The 27,669-nt window shown below is 33.2% G+C and overlaps 1 protein-coding gene and 1 non-coding gene across 2 annotated transcripts in view; one reads left to right on the plus strand and one right to left on the minus strand.

The window, feature by feature from the left end:
• Nucleotides 1–27,669, plus strand: part of LOC124354616 — a 93,922-nt gene that overhangs the window by 56,045 nt on the left and 10,208 nt on the right. Inside the window, exon 4 of the mRNA XM_046805219.1 lies at nucleotides 1,862–1,998. Coding sequence (XP_046661175.1) covers nucleotides 1,862–1,998 — 137 coding nt within the window. The remainder of the gene's footprint in view (nucleotides 1–1,861; nucleotides 1,999–27,669) is intronic.
• Nucleotides 24,443–24,513, minus strand: Trnaa-agc. Its single transcript has one exon. It is a non-coding gene; the product is annotated as a tRNA-Ala (tRNA).

The following is a 27,669-nucleotide window of genomic DNA, read 5'->3' on the forward strand; positions in this document are numbered from 1 at the left end:
GTTACGTATTAGTATGGTAATGAATGGAGTGTCAGTCTCCCCGGAGTCGTCTTCATCTGCTACAAAACACTGAACAAGGAAAGAATCCTCCCCCTCACGAACGGACGGCCCAAAACATAAATTGAATATAAAGCAGATTTGATCTGAAAAGAACAAGTTTTTGAAAATCTTTGCTAAACCTTTAAAAAAGTATGATTGGTTATTATCTATTAAAATAATGCATCAGGTTTGTTTCTCATTATACAAATACTCTTTAGTTATCTGCAAAGAATTACTAGCAATAATAAGTTTGGGTTTTCTACAAGTTCTTTTTCTCTAAGAGAGCTCTCCGATTTATTTGGTGTGGTCGGGACCGATATTTGGTGCGTATAGCTTTACGATATTTTCGTACGCAATCACAGCGGAGAAATGCGCGGAGAAAGGTGTAGCGATATATAAGGCGTGAACCTTTCTTCTTTTCTCATTGTTGGGACGGTGGACGATCTTATTAACGACAGAACTACCGAGACTCGAATCACCACTGGAACACTATTTCATTCTATAACGTATACACATACTTGTTTTCTTCCCTTGTTTTTGAGGTTACTTTAATGAAATTGATTTCTTCTTGTTATTTAATTTAGGGTTATTAAGGGTTAACTGTAATGAAAGGACCTTGAGTTTACTCATAGAAACATAAAATACATATGAGCCCTTTATCTATGAATTTATGAGTATGGTAGATCCAACCGCATTTTAGTTTTTCTTGTAAATTGCATACATTAAAACAATGTTGGTTTTTAAAAACTTTTTCGATGCGTATTAAAAGAATCGGTAAGAGGGAATCTGAGACAACTTTTAAAGTGTGGATCAAGTTTAAACTGCAATATAAATCCTCGTCAAAAATCCATGAATTATTCCCTTCAGAAAAACTGTCTTGAAGATCATGAATTGTTAAAAAATACCAATACCTGTTAATACTAATTGTTTAAAATTCATATTAAGTTTAGAATTGTCTTTACATAAATCGATATTGAAATTTGAGCCGTTAATATTAACAGATAATCGTAGTTTTACTGATCGTTGTACTCATTAACATTGAGCACTGCAATATAAGTTATGATGAATAACATTTATGGATTTGAGACGAGTTCCTTTTTATAATACAGTTTTAAACTTGTTTCCATGTTAAAAGCGGTGTCTCGTATGTGAGGCCGGAAGCTAACTAGGGGTCCTTGTAGGGGGATATGTACGCCATGTTAATTTTGCAATGCTAATGATCTGATTATATAAGGGAGTAGCTAATTTAGTTCAGTGAAAATTTTATGTTTTTTGTAGACATGGTTTTAAATGCAACCCAGCAGATTTAAAAGATTTTACAAAAATTGTGGATGTATTGTAAGTGCAAGAATTATATATTGTTTTTATTATACGCTAATATTTGCTAGTTACCTTATGGTTTAGCTGTTTTTAACTTTTAGTTTTCAAGAACGTACAACTAACTGCTAGGGAGGTTTTATGAACTAACGCAATTCAAATATGGTAAACATTTGAAGCATCAGTACTTTTTGAGTTGACGGGTTATTCATATGTAAAACACTGTTTTTCGGGATATGCTTACAGAAAATAGACGTACAATTAAGACAAAAATATCCACAATTTTAACAGTAAAAAAATTCCAGAATCATAATCGTGTTTTTATCTAATTATTTATTCTGGAATGTTTTATAGCATCTGACATGACTGCAGGTTGGCATGTTTTTACAGAATTGATGACACCCATTCGATCTATTTTGTGAGCAGCTCCCAAGCTCTCGGAAGAAGATTTAGTACACAATCTCCACATGTAGATCAAACCTGCTGAATATCTCTTGTGCTCTAGGGCCAGCGAACACCCTGCGACCATGCACCGAGCTCTCTACATCAACACTCCCACTCCCAAGCTGTCGGGAGAATACAAGTGCGCAGTCTCCACATTTTGGGACGAAGATTTCATGATAAAACGAATGATAGTCTATGGTATGTATATAAATTTAAGCTGGTCTTAAAATTCGTAAGTGTAGTGTAATAAATAGCTTTTATTTTACTATCATTACATTGCTCTAATTTCTGTATTGTTTCATGTGTAATAATTTTGAAATTTCCAGTAAATTAAATTGTGTAATATACTCTAACAAAATCGAGACAAAAATATCACTTAATTTGGTATTATTCCATTTTTGACAACTTAAGGATATAGACACCACATATTCTTTGTTTTGCATAGGGCAACCTAGACATGAACATCCAATTATATTGCTTATTTTTCGTCTCAATTGAATTTTGAGTTTAGCTCCAGTCCACCTTCCTTATTATTGATTCAACCCTTCCAGCTACGTTATGTGTAGAAAACTCAGTTGCTTCACCTTGCTTACAGATCGTGTCTATCACATCGTAGTGCACTCAATTTTGTACCTGATGAGACAATGAGACTACCACTTCACCTTTTTATAGGAGTTTCTGATGTCGAAACGATGTAAATGTTTCGTTTAGAGCTTCTTGGTCGTCGACTTTCTTTGGACCTCTTCAAATGAACATGACTTCAGATTCCTGGAGTAAATTCTTAAGGAGACAGTGTCAGATACCAGACAATGCAATAAAAGAAAGGTGGGTGAACTGGAACTAAAATTAGACTGAGATGGCTCCGCGGTGTGAACAAGAAAATTTCGATGTTAGTTGTACCATCGCTGTTTACAAGGAACTATCTTTTCGCGTTATTCACTCAAGAATAACAATTCTAGAATTTATTTTATTTTTGTTATTTTTTGATAGTACATAACAGCGTTATCGCAGAGGGCGAGGGCCTGATTTGGAAGTTTCTCAAGCATATTAGGCTTTAAATAGTATGATGGTTTATTTAATAATTTTAATGGTATGGTATTATTGATGTATATTTCAACATATTACATCGGGGCACTAGGTTTATTAAATGAACGAGAATTGAACCATCTTTCATCAACAAAAGTGCTATTAGGGGGGATTAATTGACATCAAGCTTTCAGTCTAAACTAACCAGATGATACAATTAATAAATATGCATTTATTTTGTATTGATAATTGTTTTGTCCAATAAGACATAAAAGTAGTTATTGTTTTTTTAATTAATGTTTAAGAACCGTCGACAGGAAGTGATGTTTAACGGATATTCGTATTGTCAGTTATTTTTATTTCGTGTTTCTATTATTGGCTCACCCACAACCTAATGGATTAAAAAGCTGATTTTCGTCCCGAGTTAGGTATTGAATAAATTACGCTCTGTCTCATTATATATGCTTAATCTCGCACCACAGTAGCGCTGCGTGATTGCAGAAGTTTCCATTAAGCCATAGTGACATCCAAGTTTCGTTAAGCTACAGACCATGAGTAGCTTTGCTAAGTTTTATAGAGATAATTCTATGTATCTGCAGCTGTTGTTTCAGTTTTGGAGCAGTCTCTTAAATACAGTACTATTGTAGTTAGACCCTTGTAAAATTTCTTTGTACTCTTTTCTGAATTAATTACTGCTCAGATCAGTCATTCGATACGACTTTAGTCGTGAAATTCTTCCAAGGTTATAAGATATATACTCATAATTTTCATAGGCCAGTTACACTTATTTCATTCCAAAAACAAACTTCAGCTTGTTTTTAGAGTTTGGTTAATTTTTGTTTTTTAAAGTTAGTGTTATTGACCACATAAGAGATAAATCATATGAACAGTATAAAATATTCCAAAATTATATAATTACCCTTACATTGAAGGTTTTCACCATGCAATATTTGATAACACAATGACCATTACTTCTTGTTTGGTTGAGAAAGCGATATGTTTTGGTTGGTCAAATTTTCTGTTTTTTTTTTTTTTTTTTTTTTTTTAAGTAGTTCCGAATACCACTTAGAAACTTTTCTTGATAGAAATGTCATGACCAAGTTATCTCAGGAACGAAAACCGGTGACCAGAGCAACATTTGTAGACAATATCCCACTTATAAACTTTTCTGAACAGAAAGTCGTGACCAAGTTATCTCAGGCACAAGAACAGTTGACTAGAACAAGATGTGTAATCAGTATTCCACTTAGAAACTTTTCCGAACGGATAGTCATGACGAAGTTACCTCAGACACGAGACCCGTTGACCAGAGCAACATGTGTAAATGATATCGTACTTAGAAACTTCTCCGGACAGATAGTCATAACCAAGTTATCTCAGGCAGAGACCCATTGACTAGAGCAAGATGTGTAAACAATATCTCACTTAGACACTTTTCTGGACAGATAGTCGTGACGGAGTTATCTCAGGCACGAGAACCGTTGACTAGAGCAAGATATGTGATATATCCCACTTAGAAACTTTTCCGGACAGATAGTCGTGACCAAGTTATCTCAGGCACGAGAACCGTTGACTAAAGAAAGATGTGTAAACGATATCCCACTTAGAAACTTTTCCGGACAGATAGTCGTGACCAAGTTATCTCAGGCACAAGAACAGTTGACTAGAGCAAGATGTGTAAACAATATCCCACTTAGAAACTTTTCCGGACAGATAGTCGTGACGAAGTTATCTCAGGCACGAGAACCGTTGACTAGAGCAAGATGTGTAGACAATAAATTAATTATACAGACATCTTGAGCTTCGTCTGTTTGCATCGCCAGTTATATGCTAATTCATTCAATGTAAATCTTGTTTACTTGAAGAAGCTGTCTGAGGGAGCAACTCCGAATCCATTACAGCCTGCTCACGAGTGATATTGATCAAGTAAAACGTTCCACCGTCGTGTATTTCTTAAAAGCTTGGGAAGCTAGACGTTTCCATTGAGTGCAAAGTCTCTACGGACTGGAAATATATAACATGGAAATGTCCTACATGAAGTTATTGAATGTTATAAAATGAACGGTTTCATCACATCTATATATCAAACTAGCTGAAGGTACGAGCATCTAGAATGTAAGACTAATATCTTTACAATGTGGTACATAAATCTGCTCGGTAGTTTTGGAATGTACTAATAATAAAATTTGTATTAATTTATTTTATTGTATTCAATAACTGCGAGTTATTTTAGTGTTCATGGTTAAGAGTTTCAGACGTTAGGTAGAAATTGCCAATGTATTTTATTCCAAGCTTTGTGCGTGTATCAACACTTCTAGTTCGAATGAATTATATTTATGACGCTATGTTTCAGAAAAATAAACTCATATTTTTATGAATTGTTGCTTTTGGCCCGATCAGAAAAGTATAATATAAATAAATATGTCTGAGAAGCCTACTTTGTTCACAAAGTGTATACTTATGACTATTGTATTTTATTGCCGTTATAAGGCATTATGGTGCCATATTTTGAGTTCCCTTTTTTCCCCAATCAAGTAAATATACATACAACGTAGTTCTGAAAAGCCTATTTCTGTTAAAAAATCCATGTAAAGTGAGTTTTATAACAGTCTTCAAATTTCAAGTAAAAGTGAATTAGTCTTTGATATATACGTTTATACTCAATATTTTCTAAAATTTAAAACTAAAAGCATACTTTTACTAATACTTCCAGTTTTATTGTCTGGATAACCTCTCTGTGCTTAACAGTGATAAAAGAAAAGATTGAATAAGATGTTTTGTTATTTTAAAGCTTACTCTATTTTGAAGACTATAAATGTTTAAAAAATGTATAATACATTTTCTATAATAAAAATAAACCGACTCCAATACTTGTACTAAAATCAAAGCACTAAGAAGTAAAGAAATAATGTAATTACATTAAATGAAAGATAATTGAAGCCAATAACATGCAAATTTGGTTTTTGTTTTTTGAAGAAGTCCTTTTTTTGAGTCGATTAAAAACGGTACTTAAATTAACTAAACGTGATTTTTTTGCCATATTATTATGTTCACATTGAACAGCTGATTACATTTTATTAATTAATAACATGTTGTTACTATCGGGGATAAGTATTCAAGATATTCAAATTCTTGTGCCTTCTCGTCATCCCCAAGCAATTGTGCAAGTGATGAGACAAAAGAACGCTCTTCCATCTAATTCTACATTGTATGGATTCTGGGTATACAAGAAAAGGTCAATTGTAAGCTAGGTGTCTCTGATGTCGAAACGCTGCAAAACGTCGATTCAGACAATTCGATCTTGAACACGAGCAAGGTCAGATCTATTGACTGACCTTCGGTAGCCGCGACACCACAAGTGGCAATGAATTGTCTTAAACAAATTGTTTCGGAAGAAAAATTACCCAAAGCATATTCCTTCTGGCAATGATGGTTCACAAATGAAGAGCAGTGCACCATGTGTTACCTGACAGTAGGCAGTCGCCGAAGTGTGCTCGTTGTGTTGCGGCAGTACGTTAAGGCTGGGCGCACACTGGAGGAGCATTCTGTCTGAGACAGGCGTTGAGCTCCGACTGGCTGTTCTGTTGTGTTTTCGCTGACTTGTGTGTTGTATTGCACACAGTATGTGTGGTTGGAAACCTTTTTCTATTCCTTACGTCACTGACTCCTCCTGGAATGAAAAATTGTGAAAAGAGACAAGACTGCTGTTCACTAGACTCCGTGTTTCGTTCTTACTGGATCTCTTCAGGTACGTGTGGATCACATGGATCAGTGATTTATCCTGAGACAAAGCCAAGTTCCAGACAGTTTGGGGATGGCGTGAATGCTCAAGAGATTAATAACATGTGTTTGCTGCAATGTGTTTCTTATGGGAGTTTCGAAATTTTAGAGGCCAGTGGGGTGGAGCTTTATGGTTAGAGTCAAAAATCCTTCCTTAGTGCACCTCTAGTGGTCAAGATAAAAATATACACTAAATTTCATGCTTCATCTTTCATCATTTGTGATGACCGGTGATGACTCAGTCTGTCAGAACATCGCCTTTTGTATATAGAGATAGGCCGAATGAGCCTACTGTGAATTGACATGTCTGTGACCAACAGCGTTTCGCCTTATTCTTACTGCACCAACGTCATATGGGGGGATACTGATATATCATGTTCGACTAATATCGTATGTAGCCATTAAAGTTAAACAAATGTAGTTAATAGATTTCCGATTATTTGACATTCTTTTTCTGACCCCTTGAAATTCATGAATGCTTAACTTAACAACTGTAATTTATGCACACTCAAAATCAAAGTCAGTCTTGTCAAACTGAAAGAAGATCCCCATAATTGAATTGTAAATTACAAAACCAAATTATAAGATTTTTAGTTACAAAGTGGGGGAAATGTTCGGTAAATATCTAGAAGAAATCGTAGCCACATTAAGTACACGACACAAAACACTTGGAAAAACAAATATGCCGTGAATATAACAGAACAAGAGCATTATTTAATACTCCTAGTATTATTCTAGAATAATAAAAAAATCTTGGTAGTAATAAAAAAATGTGATTTCCATAAAGAATACAGAGTTAGATTATCAAAAAGTTGGTATTCTCCCACACAATTATATAAACAGCATCCATTGCTAGTCATACAGTTTCAGGGTGTCATTGTGATGAGGATAGTCTCTACAGTGATCCTAAGCAACGTTAGCCATGTTTTTGGTGCTTTATAGCCTAGAAAATAAATACTTGACAGCTTTCACGTAAGCTTAAGACCTAGTTAAAAAAATGATCCTAACTAATAATTATATTCAAAACCTTTTACATTTCTAAGACTTTTCACTATTACTGTAAACATTTGTGTTATATTTTAACACTGGTTCTTAAATTCTATTTGAAAACAAAATTTATTTTTGGGAATATTCTTAAACGAATAGATAAAAGAAAGAAATAAGAGAACAATGGGAGTTGTGGACTTTGAACCAGTATACCCCTAGATACGAGTGTGTGAAGTGCTTTGCATGCCTGTTTATAAGGGAGAAACAATGCTGTAACCTAGCTAATCCAGATATTTAGTAGGTTTGAGATGGAGTAGTTCCACCAAAATATCCTCTTTCTTCAAAAGCGTCTCAATCGTATAAGTGTGAGTATTGTGTTCTTAACTCTTATGCTTACGTGGCCTCTGTCATGCTAGCATCTAAGTTTTCAGGTTCACACCATGAACCTGACATGACATGGTGTTTCACACCATGTCGAAACATTGCTTACACACTTAACTTCTTGAGATATATCAGCCTTGCTGTTGAGAGCACTCTCCTCTCAACATAAGTTACACCGCATTCCGAATAATATTATGTGCGAACCGGAACACTAAATGGTTTTAGTTGGGTGTTTAATCCTTTTTGGCTTGTGATATAATTCAGACCTAAGCATTATGAGAATTGAGATTCGAGAATAGATATTATAATAACGGTGGTAATAGAGTACTCGGAATTTAATCTGAGCTTGAATACTTGGCTGATTTACATCATATGTGAACTTTTGACAAGGCAAGAGTACGCCACACCTTGTGTCGCGTAACAGACTTCTCTGATGTTACGTGCGAGATTTCATATGTATGACTCATTTAATTCTATATATTCTCTGCGGGCAGATATATGGACCGATGGTCATATGAAGAAGAAATTGACACAAAAATTAAGTTTAGTCAAATTCCATAGTTAGACATGAACCCTCATAGAACACATTCTTGTCTATGCATAAATTAAGTTTCACGCAAAATTAAAGTGTTCGGAGAAAATATTTCTCGCGATATCTTGTCACATGTGACATTAAAATGTTTGTTCCATTGAGCTAGGGAGGGCATAGCAACGCAAGGGTGCGCTGAAATAAAATCTTTTCCCCGAGTTTTAACATTAACTTTCCACATTTTTGTTTTTCGTTTTGTTTTTTAGATATCGTGCCGGAAAGACAGACAGAGAGAAATGAAACTTTCCAGCCTCTCGAGTGATTGCCTTCGCTAAAGCTTAGCCAATGAGTATTGATTGATATAATTGATAGTACAATGAGTGAGAGGACTGAGGTTCTTCATTGGTTCAAAGGTAGTAAGTAATTGGTTAATTGAAAATACAATCAAGACGTTAGGTTCATCGTTGACTAATTAACAATGCAATCAGCTCGAGAACCAAGGTTGTTAGTTAATTAATGAATATTATTTCTATTATAATAAGTTATGTCCTTTATATTCTTGTTCACAAGATGACTTTTCTAATGAGACAGTCTGGGTTAATAAATATAATAAAGTTATACAGGTCACCATGTCCAATTAACACAATTACTTATACCGTATTACAGGATGGATATATAATCCACCGAAAAATGTTTGTATTTGTGTAGGAACGAATTCATATTTTTTATAATTGGTCGCTTTCGCACAATGCACAAGACTAGGAATAATTACACAGAAACATTTAAACGTTTTACTCATTTTCAATACAATGCCGAGTCTACTACAAAGCCTTGTGACGTAGTTGTATTGCTGTGTAGATGGTCTAATGTCCTGCGCCTGGAGTAGTTGCTGACAGACATCTGCAGTAGTACAGGACGTCTACCCCTCAGGATTGTATGATTGATCACAAAGTGCTTGTATGTAATAGCAACCCCCCATATTTAGCTTGTTCTGCAGGCTATACTCAGTAGACGATGCTTATTGACGTAAATATTCAAAAATATCACGGTCCGAGAAAATTCCACATTGTACATTCAGGAAAATTTAACTGAATAATTTGAGAGATTGTTGAGTAGTGAAACATAATGTACTGTTAGCGTTGTGAATTTATTCATTTACTATTTGAATAGTCTCTGGGAGTCTCTTTCTTTCACATAGCATTTTCTTAAATGTTATCATCTTATACATTGTACTTATGAAATTGAAATTTAATTATACGTAAAATCATATCTTACATATATAATTATTGTATGAGAGCTTAACCTTTTGAATTCTTGAATTCGTAGTTTATTTTACGTGTATATGGTACTCGTTGCACAAGGAATATTTATTGATATGTCTGTGGATGAGATGGAGTAAATGTAGGCGTTGCCTTTGAAAATGGTTTAATGTGAGTATCATTTGAATATAAACATTTTCTTATATTATTCTAAACATTTAGACTATCTGAAATCTCGTTTTAGAAATTATATAAATATAGGGTGCGTTTTGCTTAAAATTCATTATTCCTGATAGATTATTTGAAAGGATAGAGGATTTCGGATATTCCTGTCATTATAAGAATAGAACATAACTGGAATCTATCTTTACTTCCGGTGTCAAAACAATGTAATGTATAAAAATATGTTTAAATGAATTGAATATACGTTGAAACCCGAAAAAGAGGATATATTAAGCCCTCGAAACAAAATTTTTCTATTGTTCTATTTTTTCTATTGTAACTCATAAAAATTTTTATGCCAAACGTGTGAAATCCAACTATCCTTTTAGAGGGAGTCCAGTAGAGTTTCAGGCTATTGCCAGTGCATCGTTGACATTACAATAACATGTCAATAACTCTTTTTAAAAGCCACTATTTTTGGACTCAACCATTTTGAAATATTATACATAACTTAAATTAGGGCCCAAAAGTAACTTCTTTTATTTATAGTTATGATTATTCAGATAAATTTAAAGGAAAAAAATATTTTTGTCTCTAGGCTTGTGCGGTCTTTGTTAATTCCATCAGCTAATTTCCAGGTTATGCTACTTAGTTCGAATTGGCCGATGATTATGATTCAGCCAATCACAAACAGTTCAAACCCCCCCCCCCCAAACCAACTCACCGTAAAATGCTGGCTTTGCCAGTTTCGATGTAATATCTGTTTATAGAAGTTAGCTGTCCATGGTGAGGCAAATATATCTTAAACGTTTAAAAATCATAATCTTTCGACGTGTTGAGAACTGGATTCGAACATGATGATAAACTAATTAATATGGACACCATTAAAATTAGTTTGACCGTCGAAATTTAATTGATCCATGAATCTATGATATAATAAGGACTATTAATACTGCTAATAAGGACACGTGAAGCCGTGCTTACTAAAGCCATCCAATTACTAAAGCACTTAGGTCTGTAATCAAAAGGCACGCATTAAAATTATATAGCTTACAGAGTTGCAGGATTACTGTATTGCGTAACTAATCAGCTATTACGCAATTGTGAATAGCTTATGTTGATATTGCATTACACGAAGTAGTGTATTTCGATTACAAATAGGGTTTTAATGATAGTAATGTTACAAACAGCACATATTTGGCTTCTGCTTTGACAGATAGATTCTATTACAAGTCTGGGTATTCTATTTATTTAGTGTTAGAACTTATCTGCAGGTGATGTTATATAAACGCTACACTTTAAACGATTATAGATTTTTTAGGGTAGCATACAATTAAATCCTTTCTTATCACTTTTAAAGACTAATGAAAACCTTTAATATATGGCATTGCTTCTATTATACCATCTACCAATATCACATTACTAATTTACCCATTTCCCCAAAATGGGATTTTGGTGGAGAGGAGTGAGCTCAAATGTTTTACGTGTTAAGACCCATTAAATGACACCTCATTTGTAAGGTCTTGATAAAAAAGAAGAAAAGTGGAAACTGGACCATTTTATCTGAACCCATTACTTTAAAACCCTGGTCTTTACATTTTAAACATTTGGAGTTGCCCCCCAAAATGGGATTGGGGGAATTGGGAAAAATAGTAAAAGTGACTAAAAAGTTCACTTCTATTTCCTAGAAAGGTGTCCCGAGTTCCATCCCTCCTTTATCTTTATCCATAAAAAACTAAACAGAGTGTATCCATACTTTTAACTCACAACTGTATAATACCCACTATTACCGCACGAAACATATCCTTATTGTTAGTACGTACATACCACGTACTAAACATACCAGTATCGTAGATGGGAATGAGATCAAGGAAAGATATAACACACAAAAAACGGTATTGGCCTCTGTTTAGTTGTTCATTTAAGTGAAATTAGTTTAATACTAGCTGTTTTCCCGCGGCTTCGCACGCGTCTCTTAAGCTTTGCCCGTATATTTCTTTGCCTTCAAATAGTGTTTGGCTATTTAATATACGTAACTGTGTTGTAATTGCAGTTTATAATGTTCATGCGCTTTGATAACTTATATATATCTTGCAGTACAGCCTGGTGGTGAGTTACATCAATGGGCATTGCATATAAACCTTGTACATAGAAAAATACAAATAAATGCAAATTTTCATAGTGACCGGTCCCAATAGTTTCTGAGTCTATAAAGGACAAACACACAAACATTCATTTTTATATATTACTTAGCGGGCCCGGCGCGCTTTGCTGCGCAATTTCAATAATTTTTGCAAAAGTTGCCCGCGGCTTCGCACGCAATTTCCCGTTGAAAACAGTACACTATATTCACTTATTCTTTTTCTATCACATTCTAAACATTGCTGAGATAATTGATAGTCGTTCCATCGTGAGCCTCTTGGGCGTATTATGAAGGTATGTACCATATTCCTGCCTCTATCTAGCTGTTACCCACGGCTTCGCACGCAAATCTTAAGAACCGAAGTCCTTATATTACTTAGTAAATTTTTTTTACTATAATAAATTTTAGATTAAATTAGTTATATCTCCGATGCCACGATTGAGCTTGCTTTGTTGTCTCGATCGAGAGAATATGTACACACGGAGTTTTGAGAACCATACTTCTGTCAAAAAAAAAAACAACTAAGGTTGATTTTATAACATTCTTTATATTTGTAGCCAACGTAAGATAGTAATTATGATATCTGCATTACTCTTCTGATCAAGCATGAGCATGGTTTATATTAAATAAATATTGCAGTTAAAGGTGAATTTTTTACGTCAAATTTGAATTGTATTATCTGGATAGTAAAGTCTATGTTTAACAGTGATTGCAAAAAAACAGTTTAAACAAAATTTGTCGTTTCTCTTAAGCTTACTCTATGCTTTAAAACTATAAGTGTAATATATGTTTACAAAGAACAGCTGATTAAAAATTTGAAAAGACGTTTAACATATGTTTGCTGCAATGCATTTCTTATGGGTATTTCTGTAACCAGTGGGGCGGAATCCTGAATCGGGAAAGGGATGGGCATAAGCTTATAAACCTTCTCCGTGGAAAAATACATATACGTACAAATTTTCATCATGATCGGTCCAATAGTTCACGATTCCATAAAGGACAAACATACAAACATTCATTTTTATATATATAGACTAGCCGGGCCCGGCGCGCTTTGCTGCGCATTTCAATAATTTTTTGCAAAAGTTGCCCGCGGCTTCGCACGCAATTTCCCGTTGAAAAACAGTACACTATATTCACTTATTCTTTTTCTATCACATTCTAAACATTGCTGAGATAATTGATAGTCGTTCCATCGTGAGCCTCTTGGGCGTATTATGAAGGTATGTACCATATTCCTGCCTCTATCTAGCTGTTACCACACGCGGCTTCGCACGCAAATCTTAAAGAACCGAAGTCCTTATATTACTTAGTAATTTTTTTTTTTTACTATAATAAATTTTAGATTAAATTAGTTATATCTCCGATGCCACGATTGAGCTTGCTTTGTTGTCTCGATCGAGAGAATATGTACACACGGAGTTTTGAGAACCATACTTCTGTCAAAAAAAACAACTAAGGTTGATTTTATAACATTCTTTATATTTGTAGCCAACGTAAGATAGTAATTATGATATCTGCATTACTCTTTGATCAAGCATGAGCATGGTTTATATTAAATACATATTGCAGTTAAAGGTGAATTTTTACGTTCAAATTTGAATTGTATTATCTGGATAGTAAAGTCTATGTTTAACAGTGATTGCAAAAAACAGTTTTAAACAAAATTTGTCGTTTCTCTTAAGCTTACTCTATGCTTTAAAACTATAAGTGTAATATATGTTTACAAAGAACAGCTGATTAAAAATTTGAAAAGACGTTAACATATGTTTGCTGCAATGCATTTCTTTATGGGTATTTCTGTAACCAGTGGGGCGGCGGAATCCTGAATCGGGGGAAAGGGATGGGCATTAGCTTATAAACCTTCTCCGTGTAAAAATACATATACGTACAAATTTTCATCATGATCGGTCCAATAGTTCACGATTCCATAAAGGACAAACATACAAACATTCATTTTTATATATATAGAGATTATTGATCAAAGGTGCAATCTGAATTTGAAATTAGGCAATGACGTCTTCTATGCAACCTGCATTACACTACTGATCAAGCACTTTACAATAAAAAATGTTCTAAATTTTAAATGTAAACAAATGTTTCTGCCTCTTTGATGAACTTCAGCTGAAAGTATTAACAGCTGTTAAGTATCAGTTCGCTTTGCATTATGTGTCGTAGCGCGCAGTCTGTCGGATCCAATATAAAAACACTCTAACATCAACAACGATTTATAATTAAAAATTTAATTAAATAAACTATTTAAATTGGACCAAATTTACTCTAGTATGTATGCCTATGTTACTTCCAAGAACGTGTAGAATCACTGTACAATATTTCACGATGTTTCGTGCATTGGTTCCAGAGTTATAACGGAACATACAAACAAACATTCGCATTTATATATATATATATATATATATATATATATATATATATATTATATATATATATATAGATGACAGTGAAGGTTTACAAAACCTGTGATGCACTGTATTTTATCTAACTCCATTTAAGTCCCTTGGTACATTATAAGGGATCTACATAAAAAGACTTGAGTCTTATTAAGGCACAGCAGTATCGTTTATTTAACACCGTATGGGGTAAGGAAGCTTTACGAAATAAAAATACGGTTGTTCTATTTTTATTTCTTTACTAAATAACAGGTTATGTTAACAACGGGAATACTTAGTTGGTATTATTACTTAAAATAAATACCATCGACTTTTGGTTATAATTATTGTATAACCTTTTCAAATAGTATTTTTCTGATTATGAAATTAAAATAAGCTTATTAACCATTTGCATTATTTTTATTCGTAATATTGCACATCTTCCTATTTTTTTACTTTTTTAAATATATTTTGTAATTATATCAGATTACAATATTTTATGTAGTAACTGAATATATAACTATATCAATATCAGTACACTGTTATTGGAATCATATATTACATACCCAACTCTAAAACTTTAAAAGTTTTTAATTACGTAATTCATATAACAAATATTAGTGATCTTTGTTATTTTTGTTAACAATTTAAAATCATGGCAAATCTGGATTAAGTTATCGTTTATCGCAAAATTGCGAACACGATAGTTGCCATGATTTTAAATTATTCGATCTAAACTTGGTGTGAAAATAACAAAATGAAGTACCTCTCATAATTTATTTTGTTTGCCAGACTCTTCCAGTATCAAAATGCACGACTCTTTCACCTCTACGCACGATTGTTATCTCGAATTTTGAAAATAAATGATTTTTAGAAACTAATTTTCAGTGACTTCAATACTAAAACATTTTTCTATATTTACAAAGGTTAAACAAGATGACCTTTGAATAATTATACCTCAGCTGTGATTTTATTACCAAATTTTGCTCTCATGAGGGTTATATGTAGTTTTCAGATTATTGCCATGAAAATGGTGTGCTGTCTGTTAAAATAAGAGCAATACAGGTTAATAAGCTTAATAACAATAATGTTTAACTATTTAAACCGAATTTGACATGGATTTATTTAATACGCTATGATGGGTACCAATTAAATTAGTTTGTTTGACAGTTTTTTTATATAAATTAAATAAATGTTTTCTCAGTAAATAAAAGTTTAATGGTTAATTACATTCATAAAGAATTATTTAAAAATTATGATGTTTACAAGCCATGCATATTATGAAAACTACTTTTGTGTCTGTCAATTTAAAAATGTTGATTCAGATGATGGAGCTTTTAAAATGTTGAGATTATCATGATTATATTGACCTACAAAATGTTTAACAGTCGTCATAAATTTAATGAAGGAGAAATACAATTAATAACAAATGATGCACGATAATTACGATATCTATATATAGCAACCACTCATAAAACTGACTTATCAATCACCGTGTTGGAAGGAATATATTAATCTAAATAATAAAATATGAAACTTAGTCATCGGTCTGGTTTTGTTTGCACAATATAATTTATTTTGTAAGCTATGTCTTGTCCAGTACTCAATACTCTTTCACTAGGAGAGGCCACAAGAAAGGGGTGGACAGTACTCCACAGTATCTCATCAACTTCTGTTATTTCGTAAAAATAGGAAAAATAACGAAAGTATTTAAAAGAATGGTCAATAATTTTTATGAGTTGACATAAAGGAGAAATATTTCTATATGTCCTATAAAACGTATTATTATGCAATTTTATAGGATGTATGTTTTCGTTGGAAAAATAGCGTTTTATAAAAACTTCGTTGAGATTTTATTGTGGTTTTTCTTGTTTAGTCTTCCGATACAATTTGGAATTGCCATTTGAAAATGTTTAGGTTTTCCATCGCTAACAGCGGGAAAAAAGAAATATCCCTTCAGGCTTAGTTGGAAGAAATGTGTATTTCACATGTGGCTGTTATTTCGAAATATCAAACGGAAGATGCATTATCTTATATTTTAGTTTGTACAAAACTGATGCAACCATAACTCTCAAGTTTGGCATGCCAATATACCTGGAACACTTTAAAATATTTTGAAAATTCACCATCATGAAACCTTACAATACAAAATGGTGATATGAGCATAATAAAAGTCATGAGAATGTAAGTTTGTGTGTAAAACATGAACTTTATGTACTTGCAATGAGTCAATAATTATGTCTGTAAATATATTCTATTATAACAAAATTGAGCGGAAACACCATCTTGAAATCCTAAGAGTTGCATAAAAGGAGTAAGGAAAGTGTTGCTTGAAATTGCTTGAAAATTTTATAAGAAATTATAATTTTGAGTTATGTTGTGAGTAGACCAATTAATTATATATAACATTATGAGTTAGTTTAAAAGATAAGTACAAGTTTATTAACTTTAATATATTTCGTTTTATTACACATTTTTCAAGATAAGTATTATAATCAAATTTTGAATTTTGGTAAATTTACTAGATAAGAACTTAAGGATTCAAGGTGAAAATAATAATTTAGTAAATGATAAGTTCATATGGCTGTTTATATTTTAATTTAAGTTGGTGTATTAATTCATAATTTCTAAGGTTCAAATTGTTTCGAGAGATATTTTCACCCTGTTTGTACATTTTGAACTATCGTGGTTTTTCATTCTGGGAGTCATGAACGTAGAAAATGCAAAAACATCTTTTGAAAATTCCGTTATGAGAGTGATTGCAATAGGTAAAGTTTTATAAAATCTACTTAAAAACTAAAAATAGGTACAATCTAAGATGTTTTATGGACATGCATTACAGCATTTGCATTTACATTAACGCCTTAAATAAGAAAAGGCGTGTATTTATTTTCCCTCTTTAAGTATAAACATAATTTATTTCGAACATCTGCCCCATCATTAAGGCAATAAAATGATAACAATACTTTTAGTCTATATTAATTAGCTTTAAAACTAGCAATATAGTTTTTAAGAATTTGAAGTTTTTTTAAACATCCATAGTAATTTTCACTGTATCTGAAACCCTGACTTAATTTCACACGTAAAAATCATAAAATCAAAGATAAAAAGTAAATGTTGAGATAGATACGAAATACGCACACGTCTGCGGATGACTTGCCGAGTCTGACAACGTCACGGTATCTTTATCTTTGGTGCTCGTATCTGCCTGACGTCTGGTGTCGACAATATGCAGTCAGACTTGTCACTGAGCTTGAGATGCGTTAGCCACCCTTCGCTGCTCAAAGGCGATGTATTAGACATGAAAGCCCCTTGTGTTTATCTTGGATGTGGCGTCTCGGCTCTCATACAATCGACATTGCTGGCATCGTGCACGATACAGCACTGCCAGCAGCGTATATGTTCCCTGCCTTATCATAAATTGACTGTACCATTAACTTTCTTTCACAAAATTGAGAAGGATGCTTTATTTGAGAAAGGGTGTATTTTATAAGGAAAATCATCTGTAACGAATATGATCAAGAAAAAATCAAAATCAAAGCAAGGCATTGATTCAAATTTCGTATTTAATCACTTGAAATGATTTTTAAGATTCGGGATTGTAAAACTTTAACTTCTTGTTTTTAACTGATAAGTGGTTGTGAAGGAAACAGGAGGTTTTCAATTATGTATGTGCGTTCATTAGGGGTAGGGGTACTAAATTATGAAACTCACAAATTTCTTCTCGTAAATTTGTAAAAAGTCTCGTAAATCAAAGCAAAAAATGGGATACAGAGTTCCAAACAGTGTGTATGCAGTATAAAATGTCATTTTAGTAGCGGATACATACGCTAGACCATCAAGCCTTGGTATACAAGAATACAAAGAAAACAAGAGAAAGGTGTTAAGACAAAAGTGAAAAACTGCACATCATTGCTGGTCCGAAAATCATTGTATGAAATGGGGTGATATATACGAAAAATAAATCGGGAACGCATTTTTTTCATTATCATTTAATGCATTAAATTAGCGGACCAATCGAAATTAAGCCTATTTAGTTGCAAATGCCAAACACTATACTAACAAGGAAATATAAAGTATTAAACAGGTTAGAGATTTCAAATGAACCAATGCGGAGTCCCAGTATGGATTTGATAAGTTCATCTAGAATAAATCAAAAATAAAAAAGGCTCTCCCGGTGCTGTTTGTACGCCATCTTGTTTCTGCCGTGAAGATTGCCATTTACTCTAATAATCAGGCCGTGGCCATTCAGTGCAGTCATGTTGTACCATTTAGTATTTAGTTTGAATGTTAGGTTATTTATCTACCCGAGGTAGAATTAGGTTATAGATCTCAAAACGTAGTGTTACTGGTTTCTTGCACAACTAAACGATGGCAAATGTCCGTGAAAATTTTATTTCCTCCACTATAACGGTTTTTATAGCGGATAAATAAATACTTAATCGTAGTTGCAATTGAGTATCTGATTGAGCCCAGATGAACATCTTCCACTCATTGTTAGAAATATTAACTGACTATTTGTTTGTCTTGTATCCACACCATAGTAACTGTACTAGTAATAGTTAAAAGTTTGTCATTGATCTTCCTTTTCAAAAGGAGAACAACAATTTCCTTCTGGTTGGTTTATACCTTCTAGTTAAACTTACACTGGGTACAGCAAAGCCGATGTTTTATTTAAATCTGGACAACCTTATGGCTGTTGTGAATGTTGAGATAATGGGGTGCAATGCTAGATCGATAGGTGTAAACCACTGCAGAGGGTGAGGTGGTGGGACTTCTTAAGTGTAAAATGCAGTTGCAAGCCTGGAAATAAGGGTGTGCAACCCCTGCCCGCTTTGACAGGAGAGGCTTGTACAGAGCCGGGCTCCCCTTCTTCCACGGTGACATGAATCTTGATAGGGAGTGGCCGTTACCTCAAAACTTACTAATCCTGAGTATTTTCACCCAGGAAGCAAGCGCTAATTTCCTAATGAGGACTAAGTGCAATGAGTGCTTTCTTAGATTCTTGTCTTGAGTGAACAAAAGGGAGGAAGTCAGTACAGTATTGATAAGAAGTGCAGGGTTCGAATCTGTGCTGTATTTGAATCAAGACTCCATGCTTAAGGATGTGCAACCACAAGCTCTTGTAGCACTCATGTCATAAAAACTTTGTCATAGATAAAAACTTGGACTATACTTTTGACGTATAGTCGGTGGTACGTACGGTTAACTCTTTAATTAACTGTGTCAAGCACCGAACCCTCTTACATTAATTTTTATTTCTCTCTATATGGATAAAAGAAATCAGATAAGTTTTTACCAAGTCTGATTGGTATTTCCTTTGCTTCCCCCCCCCACCCCCCCCCCCCCCCACCCCCCCCCCCCCCCACCCCCCCCCCCCCCCACCCCCCCCCCCCCCCACCCCCCCCCCCCCCCACCCCCCCCCAACCTCTTTATTCTTGAACACATTGCTATGTTTCTAGTGTAGAATAAGAATAAAAAACGATTAACAAATACAACCATAGAATAATAAATGGCAGATTAAAGGAATTGTAACAAAATAAGAAATCTTCTTATTTTGAACCATAATTCACAAAGCAGAAATTGACACATGTTTATATATCTCATGATGCGGAGTGAACTACCACCAGATAATTTAGTTTACTTTGAAGCTCCGCTCGGGCAAAGAGTGACGTACCACAGCTGACGTCATGAGCTCTGCTTTGTTCACTCTAATTACCGCCTGGGACAACAATCCCATTAGGCCCTCTTTGTCAAGAGAGAAAACATAAAAAAAGATTATCCTCTTTGATTAATAACACTTTTTTGTCTGAAAACCCCGTTATGTGCTTTGTGCCACTCACAGGATCGTGCGCTATGTACTACGTGTTTTTATAAGGATGTCCATACATTACAAATTTTCGCCAGATTATTTTATAGGTCAAAACATTAAACAAATCATACCATAAAGGCCTATGTTGCTTATTTACTGCCTGTTTATACATTTTACACAACATTCAAAGCACGTTTGATTTAAATTTGGTACAGTGGACTGAAACTGGTGTTTCATTACTATAATCCTAATGTAATATTATGAATGCGACAGTGAATTTGATTTTTTTTTGGTTTTGCTTCTTCGCGTAAACTATTAAACCGACCGTGTTGAATTTTTACATAGATATTGTTACGGTCCCAGAATGAATATAGAATAGACCTCTATTCTTATTTAGAAAAATCCCTCCGGACTATACCCCACTGGTATTTGAAGTAGTGAAAAATCCCAATTTGGTCTCTAAAGTTCGGATATATTAATTGAAAGAGCAAGAGCATGTGAAGACCACAGGGGAAGAACTTGGTAAGTCACATTTCGGTAATTTTTCAGGAGAGCATTTTTAACTTTAAAAGTCATAAAACATTAAAAATATTGATATATTTAATTTTTGAACTATTTATTTAACAGCTTTTATGTAGTTGTATGTTCTTATTTTCACCTATAACTATAATTTTTTATTGATATATCCTAATTATTTAACTTTTTTTCCAAATCACGTCCTGGACTTATCAAGTTTTTCCCCTTTAATTTAGATTTTCACTTTAGTATAGGTATGTAAATAAGTAAAGCCGTTGTGTTTTTTTAATTATTTTTAATTTAAATGAGGATTAAACTAATATCATTGAAATGTATGTATTAGAATATTAAACTGTAGGCTACAATTAATCTTATCTTCAAGTTTTTATGAGGTAGGCTGTCAAAGTAGGCTTTAGCTTCCGGCCCACAAAACTGCTTCAGTGCTTTTATGTCGTTGAACTTCTCTTCAGATATTGGTAAAAGCCCTAAAAAACACATTCATAAATAACACGGTTATCTGAGGATAAACGCTTGTGTGTATCTATAAAATTGTTGTTATCCTAATGGTTAGTCTAGATCGAGTATGGATTCAAAAATCATACAAATGCAGAACAACAAGATATTTGCTGGATAATACGTCATAATCATTGTCACGTAACTATCTTAAAATATTATTAATATCTCTTTACCTTCATACGATATTTCTGGAAGAGGAAACTCTCCATTAGTAAGGTTGTTCATGAGTCGAGCCATTCGTTTCCTTTTCTCCTCTAGATCAAAGATTTCAGCTTGTTTTTTTTGTTAAAGGAAACTGGAGTTTCGCTTTCCTTTTCTTTTGAACGAGGGGTTTCAAATGGAACTTCTTCCCAAGCCCCCATTGAAATTATTACGAATTTTGATCAGAACTGTGTGAGTTTCATCAATCAATAGTTCTCTCATCGGCCTAGTTGCAAAGGAAAGAGATTTTTCATAGATTATATCCAAATGATTCGTCCAACCTTTGATTATGTCTGGTATTTTCTCAACATTTATCACTTCAAATGGATATATGGTTTTACTCTTGCACATTCCAGTTCATGGCACCAGTCTGCTGGAATTTTACACCTCGCTCTTTTGTTTATTAGAGCAGTATTCTTATCGCATTCTAGATAAGAATGTCCCCGTATTGGGTAAGTAAACTTAATAGAAGTCAATCTCTTCACAGTATGAACTAGATAGTGACAAAGCTTGATTACAACATTGTTTTTATTTTGCCCACCACATGAGTCGCAAAATATTTCCAATTCTCTAACTGATGGGTGGAGAAAATTTAGGACAAAATGAGAAAGGAATGAACAAACTTCATCTGCTCCTTTGTTACCCACTGTTTCTGGATAAACGTAAAAATAGCTGGCCCTATTTGACAGAACATGTATATTGAACATGTACACAGAAAGTTGTCTCTTATAATAAACATCATTTGTTTCAATATCCGGGCAAGGAAAGTTTCGGGCGAAGTCCATACTAATAGCTTCTTTTGTCTCATATTACATTGCGGTACCCTTAGCTTTTTTCTTCCGGACATAAAAAGTCTCTTGCTTTCTTAAATGCACCTCGTGGCTAACATCTAGGGCACGCTTTTCTTTCAAAAGCTTCTCTCTCACACCTTGATCTGTTTCATTTTGACCCCCAGTTTCAAATCTAAAGCCCGAGTCTCTGCTGTGTATTTGTCACAAGTTGAGCATGTGTCAGTTCTGGGGGTATCCAAAGCTTAAATTAAAGTCATTATTAAATATCGTTCTATAGCTTTCATAAGATACTGCATGCTCTGGATACTTTTGTTTGTAACAGGTCAAACAGTTTTTGAATGTTTAGGCTCTCATCTAAATAAACCCTGTCTGATTTTTTTAACTATAATGGCTGTTCCTACTTTTGAATGAACTAATGTGCTCCTTAACTACCGCAATAGTTTCATCTTTCAATTTCTTAGGTCTGTTTTGGTGAGTCCCTCTTTAAATCTCTAGGCGACACCCCAATTTTTTTTTTAAAATTTTTGAAACCAGAATCTCTACCTTTCCCCTGGTAATACCGTGTAAGGAAATAAAGGCCTGTTTTACAAACTTGAATTTCCTCCACAACGCCTTCTTGCTTAATTCTTACACGATAACAAACTGAGCAGTCACGGAAGCTTGCTTCATTTTCATTTTTCCTCGGCCTCCGTCTTTGAATTGGGACTAATGAAATTAGGCCAGCCAAGTACATATTTACTTCATCATTACTTTTCATATTGTTCATGTTGACAATAATGTCTTTTTTGCAATTTTCTGGTAGGGAGTCAAAACATGTTTTTAGTACAAGAACAAGGTTCACCTGTTTCATGACTTTGTAACTTCATCTTCTTCTGTACATCTTTCACTCTCCCAAAACTCTTCCTTTTCTTACTACTTTTCATATCCATAACAGGATTATCCGAATCCTCACAATCACTGGTCATTATGTTTAATACACTTAAATCACAATCGAATAGTACACCACTATAATTGAGAGTGCGTGTGAAATAAGGCCTACAAAATAACCTATAAACAGCACATGTGTAAATCAGAGCTTAAAACATGACCTATAAACCAGAAGACAACACTGTTTTTCATTTCACAGATGGAGTAAATCAGGCTGGCCATCACTACAAAGAATAATTTCTCTGGACTAGCCAAGTTCTTCCCCTGTATCACATGGACTTACCAAGTTTTTCCCCTGTACACTACATTTTCAAATGCTTGTTGCTGTGGACATATCAACTTATTCCCCAATATGATTTTTCCCCAATAAAGTACTTAGTTGCTTCTATTGCATGGCAACAAAATAAAAAAAAAAACGAAAAAATGGACTTACCAAGTTTTTCCCCTGTGGTCTTCATGTGTAATCAACTGTACTATGTAAACATTGCTTATGACAGCACAACGATATGTATAACTAATTTAACCACTATTTCGTATTAGTTAAAAATTATAGTAACTGTTTGTTTAAGCATGGAGTAAGCTTGATAGTAACAATACTTCTTATTTTACGTTTTCTGCAACCACTGTTGAGCACTGAGTAAGAAATATTCAAATAAGAAAAACTAAAGATTTTAGTAATAATATGTTTTTACCTGTACCCTTTTAGCAAATATTAAGTATCACACACACACACACACACACACACACACACACACACACACACACACACACACACACATACAGAACACTATGCTATAACAAAACCCGTTGGTGTGACATAACAAAACATTGTTCCAAAAAGTAGATGCCCAATCTCTATCACGATTGTAAGAGGTTTCAAATTTATATTTAAATTATTAAAGGATATATTTGGGTGTTTCCAGACATAATATACACCCTGTATATATATATATATATATATATATATATATATATATATATATATATAAATAAATATATACATGTATGTATATAAATCTGTTAAATTTGTATAAATTTATATACATTTGTATAAACTATTTTGTATTTGCCAGTATCTGTCACATATGCGTTTAAATATCCAAACTAAACTTATGATCAGAATACCAAATACCTGTCAAACGACTTTTATTTACATAAATTAAGTTTGTATAAATGGAAATAGCCGAATTTGATTTTAGTAAACATTAAATCACAAAAGTACTTGCTCCGCCGGGACTCGAACCCGGATCTCTCACTTGCTGGGTGAATGTGCTACCATTACACCACAGAGCCTTACTTTTTACGATTCATCTATTTTGTATTTGGCCTTATATGTCACATATGTGTTTAAATAAGCAACTAACATATGATCGGAATACCAAATACCTGTCAAACGAATTTTATTTAAATAAATTAAATTTGTATAAATGGCAATAGCAGAATTTAATTTCAATAAACATTGACTCACAAAAAGTACTACATATAAATTAACTAAACAAATGTATTCAAAATGTTCAGAATATTTATGTTTAGCACTATCTATAAGACTATTTTGAAATAATAGTAGCGTTTTGCTTATCGCGTACTATTTAATTAATGTACAGAGGTTTAATTAATTAAGACATAAATTAAAGTTAAAAGAGAAAAAAGGTTCTAGATAACCAAACACGTTTAAACAAATATTAGACCAAACTTTCTTTTTAATTAAAAAACAATTAATAAATTCGTAAGTTGAAAGTAAAGTAAAATCAATTGACTACTACTGATGACTCCCACTTACAAAAATCAGGGTTCTTCAAAGTAAAAGATGTGAAGACATCTACTGAAGGTTTTGCTTGTCATTTGTACGGAACAATACGCGGTACAGGAATAAGAACGCCGCTATAGGTGATGTTGCTTACGTGGACCTTTCAAAGTTGTCAAAGACAAAGCATCCGTGGCATCAAAAGAGTGTCTTTGTCCGACTCACATGTCTGTTGTCATACAGCTTGATGCAGGGCGGGTGTTCAGTTTGTCAAAAAGTTCCATTCACTTCTGGATATGACGGATATTTCGTGAATGTGTGCAGCTTTTACTTGAATTTCCATTGACACGCATTCTTTTGGAATGTAAACAATTATAAGTTTGATACAGAAGCCGTCCTATAATTTAATTTGTATTTAATGATTAAGTATATATTAATTATGTATTAAAAGTCTTCATAATTAAATCACTGACCGGCTCAAATAATGAAACAACATTATTAGTTGTTAGTTTACAAGATGTTGGCACGTTCTAGGAAATAAACAACTACGTATTTCGCTCACTACTGTTTCAAAATTATAATATATTGAAGTATTTTGCCACTTTCATAAATTTATTAGATTTGTTTTAATAATATTTAAAAATTAGTTTGTTGCTTTAGAATGTTTCTAGTAAAACTGATGTAATTAGAAATATAAACGGTTTTTTTGTGTTTAAAATTTGACAGTTAGTGTTTAGATGTATTCTCTGGTTTTGTTTAAATATTTGCCATTCGTACCATTTAATAAATGGAGGAATGGAGGAACTCAAAAAGCTGAAATTGAAACCAAATGGAAAATATCTTTCCATTAGTACGAGCATACAAAATACTTTACTATACAATTTGTATGTACTAATAACTGGAAATTTGTTTATAAAAACAGTTTTTGGTGCAAAAATACTGAAGTTTGGTATTGGTTATCTATATTATTATATAAATATCTAATACTGAATTTTGGTATTGGTTATCTATATTATTATATAAATATCTAATAGTGTCTGTTTGTGTATGTTACTCAATCACGTAAAAACTACTGGACCGATTGTAATAAAATTTTACTTGGATATTCTCAGAGTCTCTGGTTAACACATAGAGGACGATTTTTATTTCGAAATCCATCCGGGCTATTTCCCATTGGTCTCTAAATTTGCAAAAAGTCCCACCCTTTGTCCCTAAAGTTGCGTTACAGCAAACAATTATTACTAATTGAAAGAGCCTGTTAAATGTAATAAAATGTTATGTGCAAACATTGTTTTATGACAGCACAACCTTCACATTCAATTTAACTACTATTTTCAATTTGTTTACATTTATAGTATTGAAAGAATAGAGAAATATGGTTCGTAACAACATTTTTGTTTATACATTTTCTGCAACCGCTCTGTTGAGCACATAATAAAAAAAACATCCATTCAGATATTACTAAATATGTACATTTAACAATATTATTAAGTATGCAAGGCTTGGTTAGTACTGTAATGCACATATAAAAGACCTTACTTTTACTATACATTTGAAGGCTGTTATAAAACCCATCTTTGTTGTCTTTTGACAGAAGTAGGCTTCTCAGACCTGTATATGTGTGTTCGTAGGTTTATTTTCTTAGTCGGAAAGACAAGGCAAAATAACTATGATAAAGTAAAATAGGCATAAACCAACATGTTTTGACATAATTTCTCGATTGTGCCGTCAAGACAAACACAATATTGGATCGGAAATGTAATTCATTCAAACCATAAGTTCTCATACACATGAAAATATTATGAATTTGTTTACGATACCACGGGTAACTGATAATTTCAAATAGTTTAAATTGAATGTGTTTTCATAATCACGGAAACATAGTGTCTGGTAACTATCTACATCTGATTTAGCGATATTTAATATTTATTTAACGGACAAAATATTACATTGTTAACAAATTAATAAGACATGATATAATGTCAAGAATTGTAATGCCTAGTATACATTGGTTTAAAATATGGACTGTCTGTGTCCACCTAGTTGGTGATTACTAAAGGAAAATAATAAATATGTCAGTATTTACCTATCTATCAGTTTTGAAACGATAATGTAAATTAGAATTAAACAGCCAAACGTTTTCTCGATAAAATAATATTCACTTCCAGGATGTGTTGGAATAGAGAATTCAAAGAATTTTTCAAACCCAATATAACGTATTGTCAATTTTCATGCATAATTGCGCGTAAATAAAAATCATCAAAACTCAATTCTTGTAACTGAATTGTTCTAGTTATGTATTCCAGTGAATGAATTTATGAATTACAACGTCCTGTATAATGCAGAAGGTTTGTTGCCTAATTTGTATAAAAATAATACAGTGTGTTTGCTTGTAAACTTTAAAACACATCTCGTAAAACACACACCTACAACCGTACACGTACTCGGTTACATTCTTGAAAAACATTCAAAATATGTTCATCATATCAATCATCAAGTTATAAAATAGTTTCCTGTGAAACTACCAAAAGATAAATATTAATCCACAGATGGCTGGACCGTGTAAACAGGTCTATGGTTCACTTTCATTCATACATGGTGAAAGAATAGATTAGTCCGGATATTAAATTGACTAGGATATATTCGTTTTTAAGCAAGACAAGTTCAGGGTTTTGGGAAATAGGTTTGAATTTGCAAAATCATAA

Source organism: Homalodisca vitripennis, chromosome 1 (assembly GCF_021130785.1).
Source record: "Homalodisca vitripennis isolate AUS2020 chromosome 1, UT_GWSS_2.1, whole genome shotgun sequence".
NCBI lineage: Eukaryota > Metazoa > Arthropoda > Insecta > Hemiptera > Cicadellidae > Homalodisca > Homalodisca vitripennis.